The sequence below is a fragment of the Oncorhynchus keta genome, chromosome 34 (assembly GCF_023373465.1).
Source record: "Oncorhynchus keta strain PuntledgeMale-10-30-2019 chromosome 34, Oket_V2, whole genome shotgun sequence".
Lineage (NCBI taxonomy): Eukaryota > Metazoa > Chordata > Actinopteri > Salmoniformes > Salmonidae > Oncorhynchus > Oncorhynchus keta.
Genome location: NC_068454.1, coordinates 61,718,164 through 61,731,480, shown reverse-complemented (window position 1 = coordinate 61,731,480; position 13,317 = coordinate 61,718,164). Strand labels below are relative to the sequence as shown.

Below are 13,317 nucleotides of genomic sequence, written 5' to 3'. Positions count from 1 at the left end.
CCAAACAATTTTATTGTATTATGTCAGACAGTGACTAGCTAGCAAGCTATCACCGGATGATGTATCAGGCTACATACAGTGCCTTCCAAAAGTATTCATACCCCATGTCTTATTCCACATTATTTTGTGTTATAATCTAAATTCAAAATGGATTAAATATATTTTTTTCTCACCCATCTACACACAATAACTCATAATGACAAAGGGAAAATATGTTTTTAAAAATGGTTGCACATTTATTGAAAATGAAATACAGAAATATCAGATTTACATGGGTATTCACACCCCTGACTCAATACATGTTAGAATCACCTTTGGCAGCGATTACAGCTGTGAGTCTCTAAGAGCTTTGCACACCTGGATTGTAGAATATTTGCACATTATTATTTTTTTAATTCTTCAAGCTCTGTCAAGTTGGTTGTTGATTATTGCTAAACAGCCATTTTCAAGTCTTGCCATTGATTTTCAAGCCGATTTGAGTCAAAATTGTAACTAGGCCACTCGGGAACATTCAATGTCATCTTGGTAAGCAATTTCAGTGTATATTTGGCCTTGTGTTTTAGGTAATTGTCCTGCTGAAAGGTGAATTTGTTGATCCATCCTTGGTTTTCTTATATCACAGTTAAACTATGCAACTGCTTTAAAGACACTATTGGCCTCATGGTGAATCTCCCTGGTCCTTCTGGTTGAATCTCTGTTTGAAATTCACCGCAGAGATTGAGATTGAGACCTTACAATCATTTGTATGTGTGGGGTACAGAGATGAGGTAGTCATTCAAAAATAATGTTAAACACTATTATTGCAACTTATTATGTGACTTTTTAAGCACATTTTTAATCCTGAAATAATTTAGGCTTTTCACAACAAAGGTGTGGAATACATTTCTAAAAACATAGTTCCACTTTGACATTCTGGGGTATTGTTTGTTGGCCAGTGACACAACATCTCAAATGAATCCATGTTATATTCAGGCTGCAACACAACAAAATGTGGAAAAAGTCAAGGGGTGTGAATACTTACTAAAAAGACTAGTCCTCACTTTTTATCTCACATAAAATGCACCAACAGCCTCAGCAAATAATATTTGCAAACGTGATTGGTTATGGTAACGTTGACTACTATGATCTTACTGGCATACTGCGTCTTTGGTTGTCCAGTGATAATCTAATGATGATTCTGTAACCTACAGTATATCTCTTGATTTGGACCCCAGAATAGACCTCATAAATGGCCAACAGGCCTAGTAAGAGTTTCAAGATATTTTTCACTGTGGTGACTGTTCTGTCGGAATGATACAAAAAATACATATCACATCTTAATTTAAGAAGTTAATTATTTGTTTATTATTCATTTGTTTAAGTATTTCTATCTCCAAGATTCACCCACCCGAAAAATATAAATTCCGGCTTATTCAAAAATGAAATGAAGGAATTGTTATTGACCCCATCAAAGGAATTAATCAACAAAATCAAAGTGGCAATAATCATAATCATTATTACAATAATAGTTAAATCATCAGAATATCCACATTCATAACAAATCCATGTACAATGGCAATACACTCTTCAATATCACTCTTTCCATTAATATACACAAATCCCCGAATGTCTGTCCTTTTTAAAACAAAAATAGAGGGGTTGGGGGACTATGGCTTGTCAAGTGGTATGACTATGAGTGACCTGTGGGGTTGAAGGTTCAAGGTTGAGGGAGGGTTGGCGAGTTGGAGGCACACTTAATAGAACTTGAAGAAATGGCTAATAACATGGTGTTACTTGCATGGAAGAGTTGCTTCACAAGTAACAGTGTGATCTGAACCAAATGTTCAGCCTGACAGAGGGGCCTATGAGAGGCAGAGTTCGGGGAACTAAATTGGAAAGATTAGATAAGGGTTGTCTGGATAATTATATACATCAGAATGACAACCATTGCAAACATTTAATGTAGAGAACGTAAAACTTAAATCAAATAACAAGGAAGAATCCTAATAGTTACAAGAATTTTAAAAAATGAGATGGAGGTCACTGGAAATATTATCTTAGTTATTCTATATACTGTATATGTACAAACATTGCTTGGTCACCCAAATATCATTTTTAAAAATGCCTCAGTTGATGAGAAAATTAGTGTAAGCCAGAGATTGTTTTGAGAGGCATAATTAGGTGTGTAGGTGTTCAGAGGTGTCAGATTGGTCAGTGTCTGCACAGAAAGTGCATCCCAGACAGCTGTCCTTTAAATTGCCAGTGTGAACCTCTCCACTCCAACATTTCTCTTTGAGGAGTCAAATATGTCATTTACGAGAAAGGGAGAGAGATTAGAGGATCGAGGAAAAAACTGTACATCCTGCATATACAATCAAACTGTATATACACATAGACATACTATATATACACACACATATCCAGTATATACACAACAACTGTACACACACTGTATATACACACACATTCAATCACTTAAAAGGTATTAACCTCTAATCTCTCGCTCTTTTGATGTGTCATTTTTCAGTGGTCAGAGGCGAAGGAGGGCACAGGGTTTTTATTTAGCTTCTGTGTCAGTGGAGTCCATACAAAGAAATCAAATGGAAGTTATACAGAAACTAGGCTCCAGAATTCGGTCTCACCACACTGGAAAAACATAATAAACTCGTGTCTGCCCCACTAAGCTTACATCAGAGACTGAAATAGGAAAACAAAAACGTGATGGTAAGGATGTCCTCTTCTAAGGAGTTTTTAGATCGTCTGTAAAATGGAGAGCTCCCCAGCGATTGTCAAGTAGAGAAACAACATCCATCCTCTTATCTCTCTTCCAGGGATTACAAGAGAGAAGTGGAGGGGTACAGGTCACGGCAACGTGCAAATCATTGTGAGGGGAGCAGGTAAAACAACAGTTTGTGTTTTTATCCGTCACAATCCCAGGGCAATCTTTCTCCACAAAAGGGTCATGTTCCATAATATTGTCTTAAGAAAACTCAGTTGATACAAAATTGATCATTTCTGGACTGTCATGAGATACTAGAGTCATAAACATTTGCGCAGGAAGATTTCCAATGAATAGTTTTTGTAGTACTACGGTAAGAATAAGCATTATTATAGAAATATAAATCATAGCATTGTCTACATTTTTCAAAGTTTTAATTGAAGCAATATTTTGTTTTGTAGCAGTTTCACTTGTAATAGGCTGTGCATAATTAGTTTCCTTTAAATGTAAAACGAATAGAGATAAAGAAGAAAGAACAAAACCGAAACCATGGGAGATATGAACAGGAGCAGAAAAGTCTAAAAGGGGTGAACATAAACTGAGGTGGTTGAAAATGGTTAAGAATAGATAGAAAGAGAAATGGGTAGATAGTGGGTGGACTGTAGAAAATGTTAGGAAGGAAAAATGCAAGAAACATTGTGAGATCATTGAAAAAATTTAAGGAAAGAAAGATTACAGCACCTTTGAAATGCATCTTACACACAGTAGCTCTCCCTCATTTCATTTACTGCTCAATCCCAAAAAGGTTAATATCATGTCAATCTGCATAGCTGTTCTTCACATGCTTGATGAGCCAACAAAACCATTTCCCGAGATTGGCACGTCTTTAAAAGAAAATCAAACATCTAATCACAAGCATCAAATACAGATTGTCCAGCCATCCAATCAGAGAGAGAGGGCCCAAGTAAAGTAGGATAAATAACACAGCAGATCCTTACATGGTCAGCTGTGGCTCTGGACTATCCTTAAGGTCAGGAGAATTGGACCAATGGCCCAACTTCTCCCTTTGTCAGCCAATCGCATCACGAGAGAGCGCTCTTGATATATGGCCAGGCCATGCGGGCTGCCCATGTTGCCTCAGCCAATTAGGTTCCAGATTGTCCTCCACGAAGCTGCGTGATTGGCTAAGAGGAGAAAAGGAAAACAGAGAGAGAAGGAACGGGGAGGTGCTTGATGAGTTGCTATCCAAACATAGCCATCCCACTGGGCACAGACGTCATTTCAATGTTTAATTTTGATTTACATTTGGTTGACTTGTCAACTAATGTGAATTTAATCCATGTCATTGGATTTAGGTTAAAAGTAGGGTGAAAAAAATACTACATTCCCTAACGTCCCTAATGAAATTCATAACTACATCACATTTAGCCTTTTTGTTTAAATTATGTAGAATCACTGTTGATTCAACCAGTTTTTGCCCAGTGGGATAGATCTTGTAATAGATGGACCAACCACTGTATCTGATGGCAGTCACTCCAAAGATGGATTAATCTCTGTCAGTTTGCATTCAGCTCTGAGGCAATTATTTGTTTACCTGAGTCTCTCAATTCTGCGTCTCTGAGGTATATTAATGGCAATGCTCATATATCAACCAGTGACCCTGTATAGTCCCACATATTTACTCAATGCAGATGTAAAGCCCTAGTTGCTTTAAAATACATTTTATTACTGATATGAATGTTTTGGCACTCGAAAGGTAGCCCTATTAGCTGACTTAAGCTAACTACATCAAACTCTCCCTATTAATAATCACATTTGGTTAACTTTTAATTCAACACTCATAGCTAAATCTCTCTCATATCTCTGAATCTCACCCACTCTACGTTATGGCTAATCCCCTAGTACTGATTCGACACAGCATTGGCAGAGCCATTTTGACCGTATACACTAAGTGCCGAATCCTAACTTGAGATCTGCATGTTAAACTCAGACTTACTCGTAAAGCATGATGCCAATGGGAGAACTGCAAAAATATAAATCAAGTTAGGATTTGGCCCTTAGTAAATGGACTCTTAATCAAATACAAGAGTTAAATAAGACTGACGTTGGGTTCTGCAAAACCAGGACTGTCTGAAGCATGTTAATGCTCTTGAGACGCTAAGCCAGCTAAGGAATGTTCTCCAACTAGTTATAAAGCACCACCAGTGTGAATCTTAAAGGGACAAAATAAACCCAAATTCACATCGAAACAAAGATTACAATGGACAAGTTATACACAAAACAAGAGGACATGACAACACAGTATCACAGTATTCACTGACAGGTGATATCTGAACAGGTGACACAAAGCAATCAATTCCTTTAAGCGCACGTTGTAACATATTTTAGATTTGAAATAGTCTTTACTAACAATGCCCACAACAAACTTTGTTTTCTCAAAATGTTGTTACATCAGCATTCATCATGCTCAGCTATGTTAACATGAAGAAAGTCTATGCCACATATACATTTGGCTGAGCACTGTTTGACTACTGGCCAAAATGTGATTATCTGAGACCCAGGCACTTAAGGCTAGACTTAACTGGCTACCCCAAAATAAGAATCAAATATATCGGTTTTGGTACTAAACAGAAAAAGCCATGACAACTATTTTGGAAGTGTATTAGGTGTTACAAGTGACGACGCCTGGACACTGAAGGTCCAAAAATAGCATTCCTTTTATATTTTCAACCACTTCAAATTCCCGGTAAACTTTTTACCTGACAACTTTGCCATTGTCTCATTTGGTTTAAGCACCCTACTGGACCCAGCTCCCACTCCATTACACAATTGCACACATAGGGACACGACACACACATAACAAACAAACAGACAAATACATAAAAGAAATAGGCTACCTTGACAATAACAGACAGAGTGAGAGAGACAGACATACAGACCGTGGGAAACATGAAAGGCAGCGCTATGACACACACACTCGATTTGGAGATGACACTGTTTGTGTCTGGAACACCAGTTGATCACACACAGGTTCTGAGATTGAGAAGAGAAAACATTGCACGAGTCCAGTCCACGAATGGGAAGTCCCTTAATTAACACATTTTTGAAAACATCACACACTTTCCTTAGGCCATAGGCCATGTCTGTGAAATCCCAAAAATGAAACCGTATTCTGCTTGTTCTGCACTCTGTAGTTAGTCTGCATTTTAAAAAGCATAGTTATTTTGGGATCTTGATAAGACTGCTTATGTACTATCATCAAATAATATAATCTTTCTGTCAATATCATCTCCGCCTGTTATTTGAAAACCCTGTTAAAATACACTCAAAGGCACTAAGGAAACCAAACTACAAAGCCAGATGACCACATCTCTACCAATGAAATTTGAGAGCTGGAGTTTTCAGGACAGGAGTTTTATCAATGGACAAGACCTTTATCGATGGAATTATGGGATACTACACGCATGTATATAGTAGGATGCTATTGGCTACTGAGAAGTCTTTAGGGAGTGAGATGTTATGTAGTGTTTGCTTACGGTCTATATTTGATTAAACAAACACACAAAGCAAAATCTCACATAGTTGCTTGGTTTGGTGATTAGGCCTATACCAGTGTTTTATAGGCTCTATAGTTTGATCGATTGAAACAGTACATGAGGATCCCACAATGTCAGCGATAACTAAAAGGTATCATTATCTTGTCCTGCAAGACAGATACTGACCAAAGCCCAGTTTGAGCATGACGGAAATGAGGTCCATTGGAAAGCCCTTTTGTTGTCTTGTGTGATAATGCTGAACGTACTGTACAGTTAAATGTACAATGACTGCTGCCCCCCACACATTTCTTCTCTCTCTGGTTTGAGTACACACAAAATAAACTGGAAAGATTGCAGTCATCTCATCCTCCTCAAAAAAGGAAGGAAATGTGGCAAGACTTTTTTTATTTGTGTCTTCTCTCTCTGATTTGGTTTTGTGTTGTTTTTGACCTGCTCCCTCTCCTCTAAGCCCAGTCCTGCTGTTGTAGTGCTCTCAGCTGCCTCCGTGCTTGTCACTGGGGAGGATGTAGGGTTGCCACGGAGCTCTCCATTCTGGGGTGGATTGGGATGGAGATGAGGAGTGGGGGGAGGAGGGTCTACGGGTGGGGAGGGGACTCCATTCTCATTCCGGGGCAAGCTGGTGGAGGAGATGCCCGAGGAAGAGATAGTAGGGTCAGGATCAGTGGTCATCCCTCCTTCTTTTTCTCCTCCTCCCCCTCTTCCACCTTCAGTATTCACACAGGGGTCTGCTGAACCCAGGGAGGAATGCTGGGCCCCCTAGCAAGACAGAGAGAGGGAGGGGAGAAGAGGAGTAGGAGAGGGGAGAGATGGGAGTGGGAGAAGGGGCATTCAGTGGGGGATTTGTGGCATGGACAAGGGTGTAAAGGAGTCCAGGAAAGAGAGAATGAGGCAATATGAAGAGTCATATATGAAGCAGGAAATGTGTAGAGAGAAGGCAACAGGGAGGATGGAAGGAGAGGGAGATATAAACAAGCAAGGAATAATCAAATGAAAAGAGGAGGCCAGTGAAGAACAAACAGGTGGGTAGAGGAGAGAGTAAATAGGTGAATCAGTTACGAATGTAGAAAGAAAAGAATGGAGGAAATAGTGTGGGGTGATGTTGGTCCCGATAGGAAAGGATCAAAGCAGGAGGTAAAGAAAGAAAGGATCGCGTGAGAAAGCAAAGGGAGTTCGGGAGGGAGAGAAATAAGTGACAAGGGATGGGAGGTACAACGGAGAAAGAGAAATAAAGGAAAATGAGTTACAGAGCAGAAGTATGAGGTACACCAGTAGAGATGGACAGCATAGGAGAGGGGATACAGTCAGAAAAGGAAAAGGTGGAAGGAATTACAATCTTGGGTTGACCAACATGTCAGTTCCTTGATCTTCGTATGATGCTGAGTTAGAAGGGGGTACTAGTCAGGGACGGGTGTCAAAAGGAGTCCGAGCAGTCAAGTAGAATGAGAGTTGTGTCAATCTTAGCCAATGAGATTAATTTCAAGGAGTTTCTATACATTCTAATTTGTATTATAAACTGGGTGGTTCAAGCCCTGAGTGCTGATTGGCTGACAACCGTGCCATATCAGACCGTATACAATTACATTGCTAACCAGTTTATAATAGCAATAAGGCACCTCGGGGGTTTGTGGTGTATGGCCAATATACCACGGCTAAGGGCTGTATCCAGGCACTCCGCATTGCGTCATGCTAAGAAAAGCCCTTAGCCGTGGTATATTGGCCTTATACCATACCCCCTCGTGCCTTATTGCTTAAATATACTGCAGTGAAGGCTTGAAAACCATGGTGACACAAATATTTATGACTCTATAACTTGATACAATTGTGTCATCTTAATTAATCTTACTCACATTAAAATCCATGCACATTTCAGGTTTAGCATGGTTTTTGCTAAGCTTTCAGTCAATTGACCTTTGTCAGAGCAAAACTTTCACAGAAATAAATAAATAAAGAATAAAAAGCGTTCACCGAAAGCTTAGCTAAGACCACAATAAATGTGAAGAAATTCAATATTGTTTTTACATGCACCTTAGTTCCCTTGTCAAGTGTGTGGTTGATTCCCACACGTCATTGAACCTTATAAGTACTTTAACCTTTAAATAGTAATAAGTACTTTAAAATAAAAACATTATAGATGATAATATTATAGTATTGCATTATTATAGTAGTCTAACATGCAGATGGGTTACTTTAATTCTTAGAACTTTAGATGCGAATTGGAGAACATAATGACTAAATACTGATCTACAAAGCTTGAATAAGAAGCTAGTATTCAAGAGCTCTTGAATAAAATCTCAACTGTGTCTAACCCACCAATCAGAATTTCTAAGCCATACCCATTGACCAATTATCAATGGATGCTCATTCATTTACCAAATCTGTAAAGCACTGGGTTGGAATTTGTAATAAGCGAATAAGTCAAAAGTTTGGTTTTGCTATCTATCCTTACCTACATTGGCGCAGAATAACGTCATTGCAAATACCAGATTGATTTCAGTTCTTAATTAAATCAAGCTCTGAATGCAAGTCATCATGTCCAGTCCTGTTCAATGCAGTCTGTGTTGGAGCAGTAGGAAAGAAAATAGCTGGGTTATTGGCACTGATGGAGGTTGTGTTCGATTAAGGAAATGGTGTCTAACGTATCCAAGTAAAAACAGCAATGTGGAATCATTTAAAAGATTTCTACACAAATAGAGTCTGAATTGACATTTTCTCAAATGTGTAATAACTTCATTGAACATTAAGGACTAAAGACCATTCATATGAATGTACCAAGGACTATGAAGTCTTAAGATGTGAAAGTCAGAAAAAAAGGTATTTCAAGAGGGTTTTATGATCTGCATCCAGTACAGACATTAGTCGGAAAAAGGCCATTTGTTTTCAAAACTAATTAGCATTAAAAACCAGGGTGGGTGTATAACATTGTGTGTAGCAGGTGTTTCCATCTCTAGAAAGAGAACAAAAAAATGTCCTCCAAAAAGTGTAATTGAACTGGCAGACCTTTTCTCTTCTCACTCAGAACCTTGTAAAGCACACGGCGATAACCAATTTCAACAGATATTACTGTTAGCATACATGCTAATCCCATTCCCTACTTGGTGCTAGCAACAGTAAAAAGGAAATGTGTTATGGAAACAAGGGGAACAAGTGGTATTTCTCTACCAGTGCTGGATTACTTTCAAACCAGTTCTACAAAAATGACTACAAACCCTTTGACATTATTTATCCAAGTTTAGCCAGACCTGCCAATACAACTGGGAAAATTGTGAGAATATGTTATGATAAGAAAGTTAGCTAGCTGCTAGGTAGCCAACCTATGCTAATAAAAGAAGCAGCGATCCAGTCAACTTAACAAACGTGCATCACTCACTGTTAAAGATCCATATGTGCAGAGTTTGCTTACTTGAACAACTTGGTGTTTATGTTTGTACAAAAGCTGCAACTAATAAAAGTTAGGAGATTGTAGACAAAAACGACACATAGTGGATGAATTGTGCAATGTTAAGTGCATTGTTAGTATGCTTTGGTACGCAATTCTCAAATGTTCTTACCCAGCAACATGAATAGGAAATTATTAATAAATTGCTGTTTCAAACTAGGTATATCATTGTGGAAATTAGTACAAACCAACCAAATATTCCAGAACAGTAGTATATGACTGACATACATATAAAGGACACTAGACAACTCTCCAAGTATGACCCAGAGCAAAAAGAACAACAATGCAGTACTGGCGACACACTTGATCAAACTCACAATGACCATACATGAACATTGGATCAACTTATGAGCTCAGGTGCCATATACATACAGGACACATACACACAGGAATATATAAACACACTCTCCAAGAAACACACACAGTGACATATACGCACACCAGTTGTTTATTTTCAGGAAAGGATTGTGTCAGATACGGAGATTTCCCATAATTCCCGTCATTTATTTTGAGGAGTGGTGGGAGGGGAGATGAGTCGAATTGAATGGATATGTTGATGACCCACTGTAACGTGTTCCTCTGTGAGACACGTGCGGTGTGTGTAGGTGAGATTGTTGATTTGAGCAGGGTTATTGTTGTGTATGGATGTAGTCAGTTACCTTGTTGATATTGGTTCTTGGAATAGAGCTATATATATGTATTACTGCAGCAGAGCCATCAGTGTTTGTACGTGTACCTAATAGAGTATCTGAATTGTCAAGCTTTTTGTCATAACTGGAACTAACTAAGGCCTGGATTCAATCAGATCGATCATTAACCATCGTTAACCAGCGTTGGCCAACATCTGCATAGCAAATGTTTTATAATCCCTACCGCGAGCTGACCTATCGGTGAGCGGGTACTGTTGTCCGTCACAAACCACTCCCTTACTTGTTATCCCTACCGCATTTGAAGTTCAAAACGGCGCTAGAAATTGTAGGCTCTATCGATGTTAGAAATAATGACTCTCAAATGTCCATCCATTGTTAGGCTAATGTATAGAGATGAATAGCCTATCAATCTCATTTGAGTGTTTGATTGGTAACGCGGCTGCATAAACCTCTAATGCGGCTGCATGGAATTCGTCGGATTACGTTGAGTGTGGTTTCGTTGCCACTTGTGGATTTGACAACTCTAATGCAGTTCCACCTCCGGCACCACTAAACAACGGCTATTTGGCTGTCAATCTGATTGAATCTAGACCTAAGTATATATTACTACCAGCAAGGCAGGGTAGCCTAGTGGTTAGAGTTGGACTAGTAACCGGAAGGTTGCAAGACAAAGTACAGATCTGTCGTTCTGCCCCTGAACAGGCAGTTAACCCACTGTTCCTAGGCCGTCATTGAAAATAAGACTTTGTTCTTAACTGACTTGCTTAATTAAATAAAGGTAAAATAAATGTAAAAATATATATATATATATATTCTGATCAAACAGTTCGTGTATCATCCCAAAACAACGCAGGGAAATTGAAATAAAAAAGTAGTGGAGGGATGAACAAGGATGAAGGATGAACAAGGATGAAGGATGTTAAGAAGGATGAAGGATGTTAAGAAGGATGAAGGATGTTAAGAAGGATGAAGGATGTTAAGAAGGATGAAGGAGTAGTTGCAAGGTTTTGCAAATGCCAACATTTGATAATAATGGAGCATTGAATTAAACAGCTGAACATTTTGATGCATTTCGGTCAGGAATTCTACCATTGATGCTGGAGTTTTATGGTTTGAATCCAGAGGGTAAGCAATTTACCTAATGCAAAAAGTTACACGTTTAGGAAGTCTCCGTATATGACTGAATTTGTGCAAATAATGTTGGCATATTTGTCTGAGTGGTGTAAGAGTAACATACATTAATGTATGTAGTATGTGTATTTTAAATCTGTACAATACATAAATCCAAATGTCCAATATATAGTGCTACACTGTACAGTGCCTTTGGAAAGTATTCAAAGCACTTGAATTTTTCAAGATGTTGTTATGTTGCAGACTTATTCTAAAATTGATTAAATCGTCCCCCCCCCCCATAAATCTACACTCAATACCCCATAATGACGAAGCAAAAACAGGTTTTTAGTTTATTTTAAAAAATAAAAAAAATGGAATATCACATTTTTATAAGTATTCAGATTATAGCCTCGAGTCTTCTAGGGTATGATGCTACAAGCTTGGCACACCTGTATTTAGGGAGTTTCTCCCATTCTTCTCTGCAGCTCATCTCAAGCTCTGGCAGGTTGGATGGGGAGCGTTGCATTACAGCTATTTTCAGGTCTCTCCAGAGATGTTCGATCGGGTTTACGTCCGGGTTCTGGCTGGGCCACTCAAGGACATTCAGAGACTTGTCCCAAAGCCACTCCTGCATCGTCTTGGCTGTGTGCTTAGGGTCGTTGTCCTGTTGGAAGGTGAACTTTTGTCCCAGTCTGCGGTCCTGAACGCTCTGGAGCAGGTTTTCATCAAGGATCTCTCTGTACTTTGCTCCGTTCATCTTTGCCTCGATTTTGACTAGTCTCCCAGTCCCTGCCTCTGAAAAACATCGCCAGAGCATGATGCAACCACCATGCTTCACCATAGGGATGGTGCCAGGTTTCCTCCAGATGTGACGCTTTGCATTCAAGCCAAAGAGTTCAATCTTGGTTTCATCAGACCAGACAATCTTGTTTCTCATGTTCTGAGAGTAATTTTGTTGCCTTTTGGCAAACTCCAAGCAGGCTGTCATGTGCCTGTTACTGAGGAGGGGCTTCCGTCTGGCCACTCTACCATGAAGGTCTGATTGGTGGAATGCTGCAGAGATGGTTGTCCTTCTGGAAGGTTTTCCCATCTCCACAGAGGAACTCTAGAGCTCTGTCAGAGTGGCCATCGGTTCTTGGTCACCTCCCTGAGCGGCCAGCTCTATGAAGAGTCTTGGTGGGTCCAAACTTCTTCAATTTAAGAATGATGGAGGCCACTGTGTTCTTGGGGACCTTCAATACTGCAGAAATGTTTTGGTACTCTTCCCCAGATCTGTGCCTCGACACAATCCTGTCTCGGAGCTCTACAGACAACTCCTTCGACCTCAAGGCTTGGTTTTTGCTCTGACATGCACTGTCAACTGGTGGACCTTATATAGACAGGTGTGTGCCTTTCCAAATGATGTCCAATCAATTGAATTTACCACAGGTGGACTCTGATCAAGTTGTAGAAACATCTCAAGGATGATCAATGGAAACAGGATGCACCTGAGCTCAATTTCGAGTCTCATAGAAAAAGTTCTGAATACTTGTATGTAAATACTGTTAATGTTTTTAATGTTTTATACATTTGCACAAATTTCTAAAAACCTGTTTTGGCTTTGTCATTATGGGGTATTGTGTGCAGATTGCTGAGGAATTTAAAAATAAATAATTTAAATTAAGGCTGTAACGTAACACAATGTGGAAAAGGTCAAGGGGTCTGAATACTTTCCAAAGGCACTGTCCAGCCTGGCCTCAGACTAGATGTAAAAGTAAACGAAAATCCGGTACACTCAAATTAGCATGATATGTTATGTTTGGTTACATCAGGCCGAAGGTTACTTAAGGCAAAAATTAAAGGATTGTAGTTGGTCGGGGTGGA

The 13,317-nt window shown here is 39.2% G+C and overlaps 1 protein-coding gene across 8 annotated transcripts in view; it reads right to left on the bottom strand.

Moving 5' to 3' along the window:
• Window positions 1-286: 286 nt before the first annotated feature.
• The window catches only part of LOC118367601 (ras/Rap GTPase-activating protein SynGAP), a 114,211-nt gene continuing 101,180 nt past the window's right edge, over window positions 287-13,317 (bottom strand). For 7 of the 8 annotated variants that reach the window (XM_052494270.1, XM_052494275.1, XM_052494271.1 and 4 more), the window contains one exon: window positions 298-3,882. In XM_052494270.1, coding sequence (XP_052350230.1) covers window positions 3,768-3,882 — 115 coding nt within the window. In that variant the 3' untranslated portion in view covers window positions 298-3,767. Of the gene's footprint in view, window positions 7,012-13,317 lie in introns of all 8 variants that reach the window. The other variant, XM_052494274.1, reaches the window with a different exon arrangement.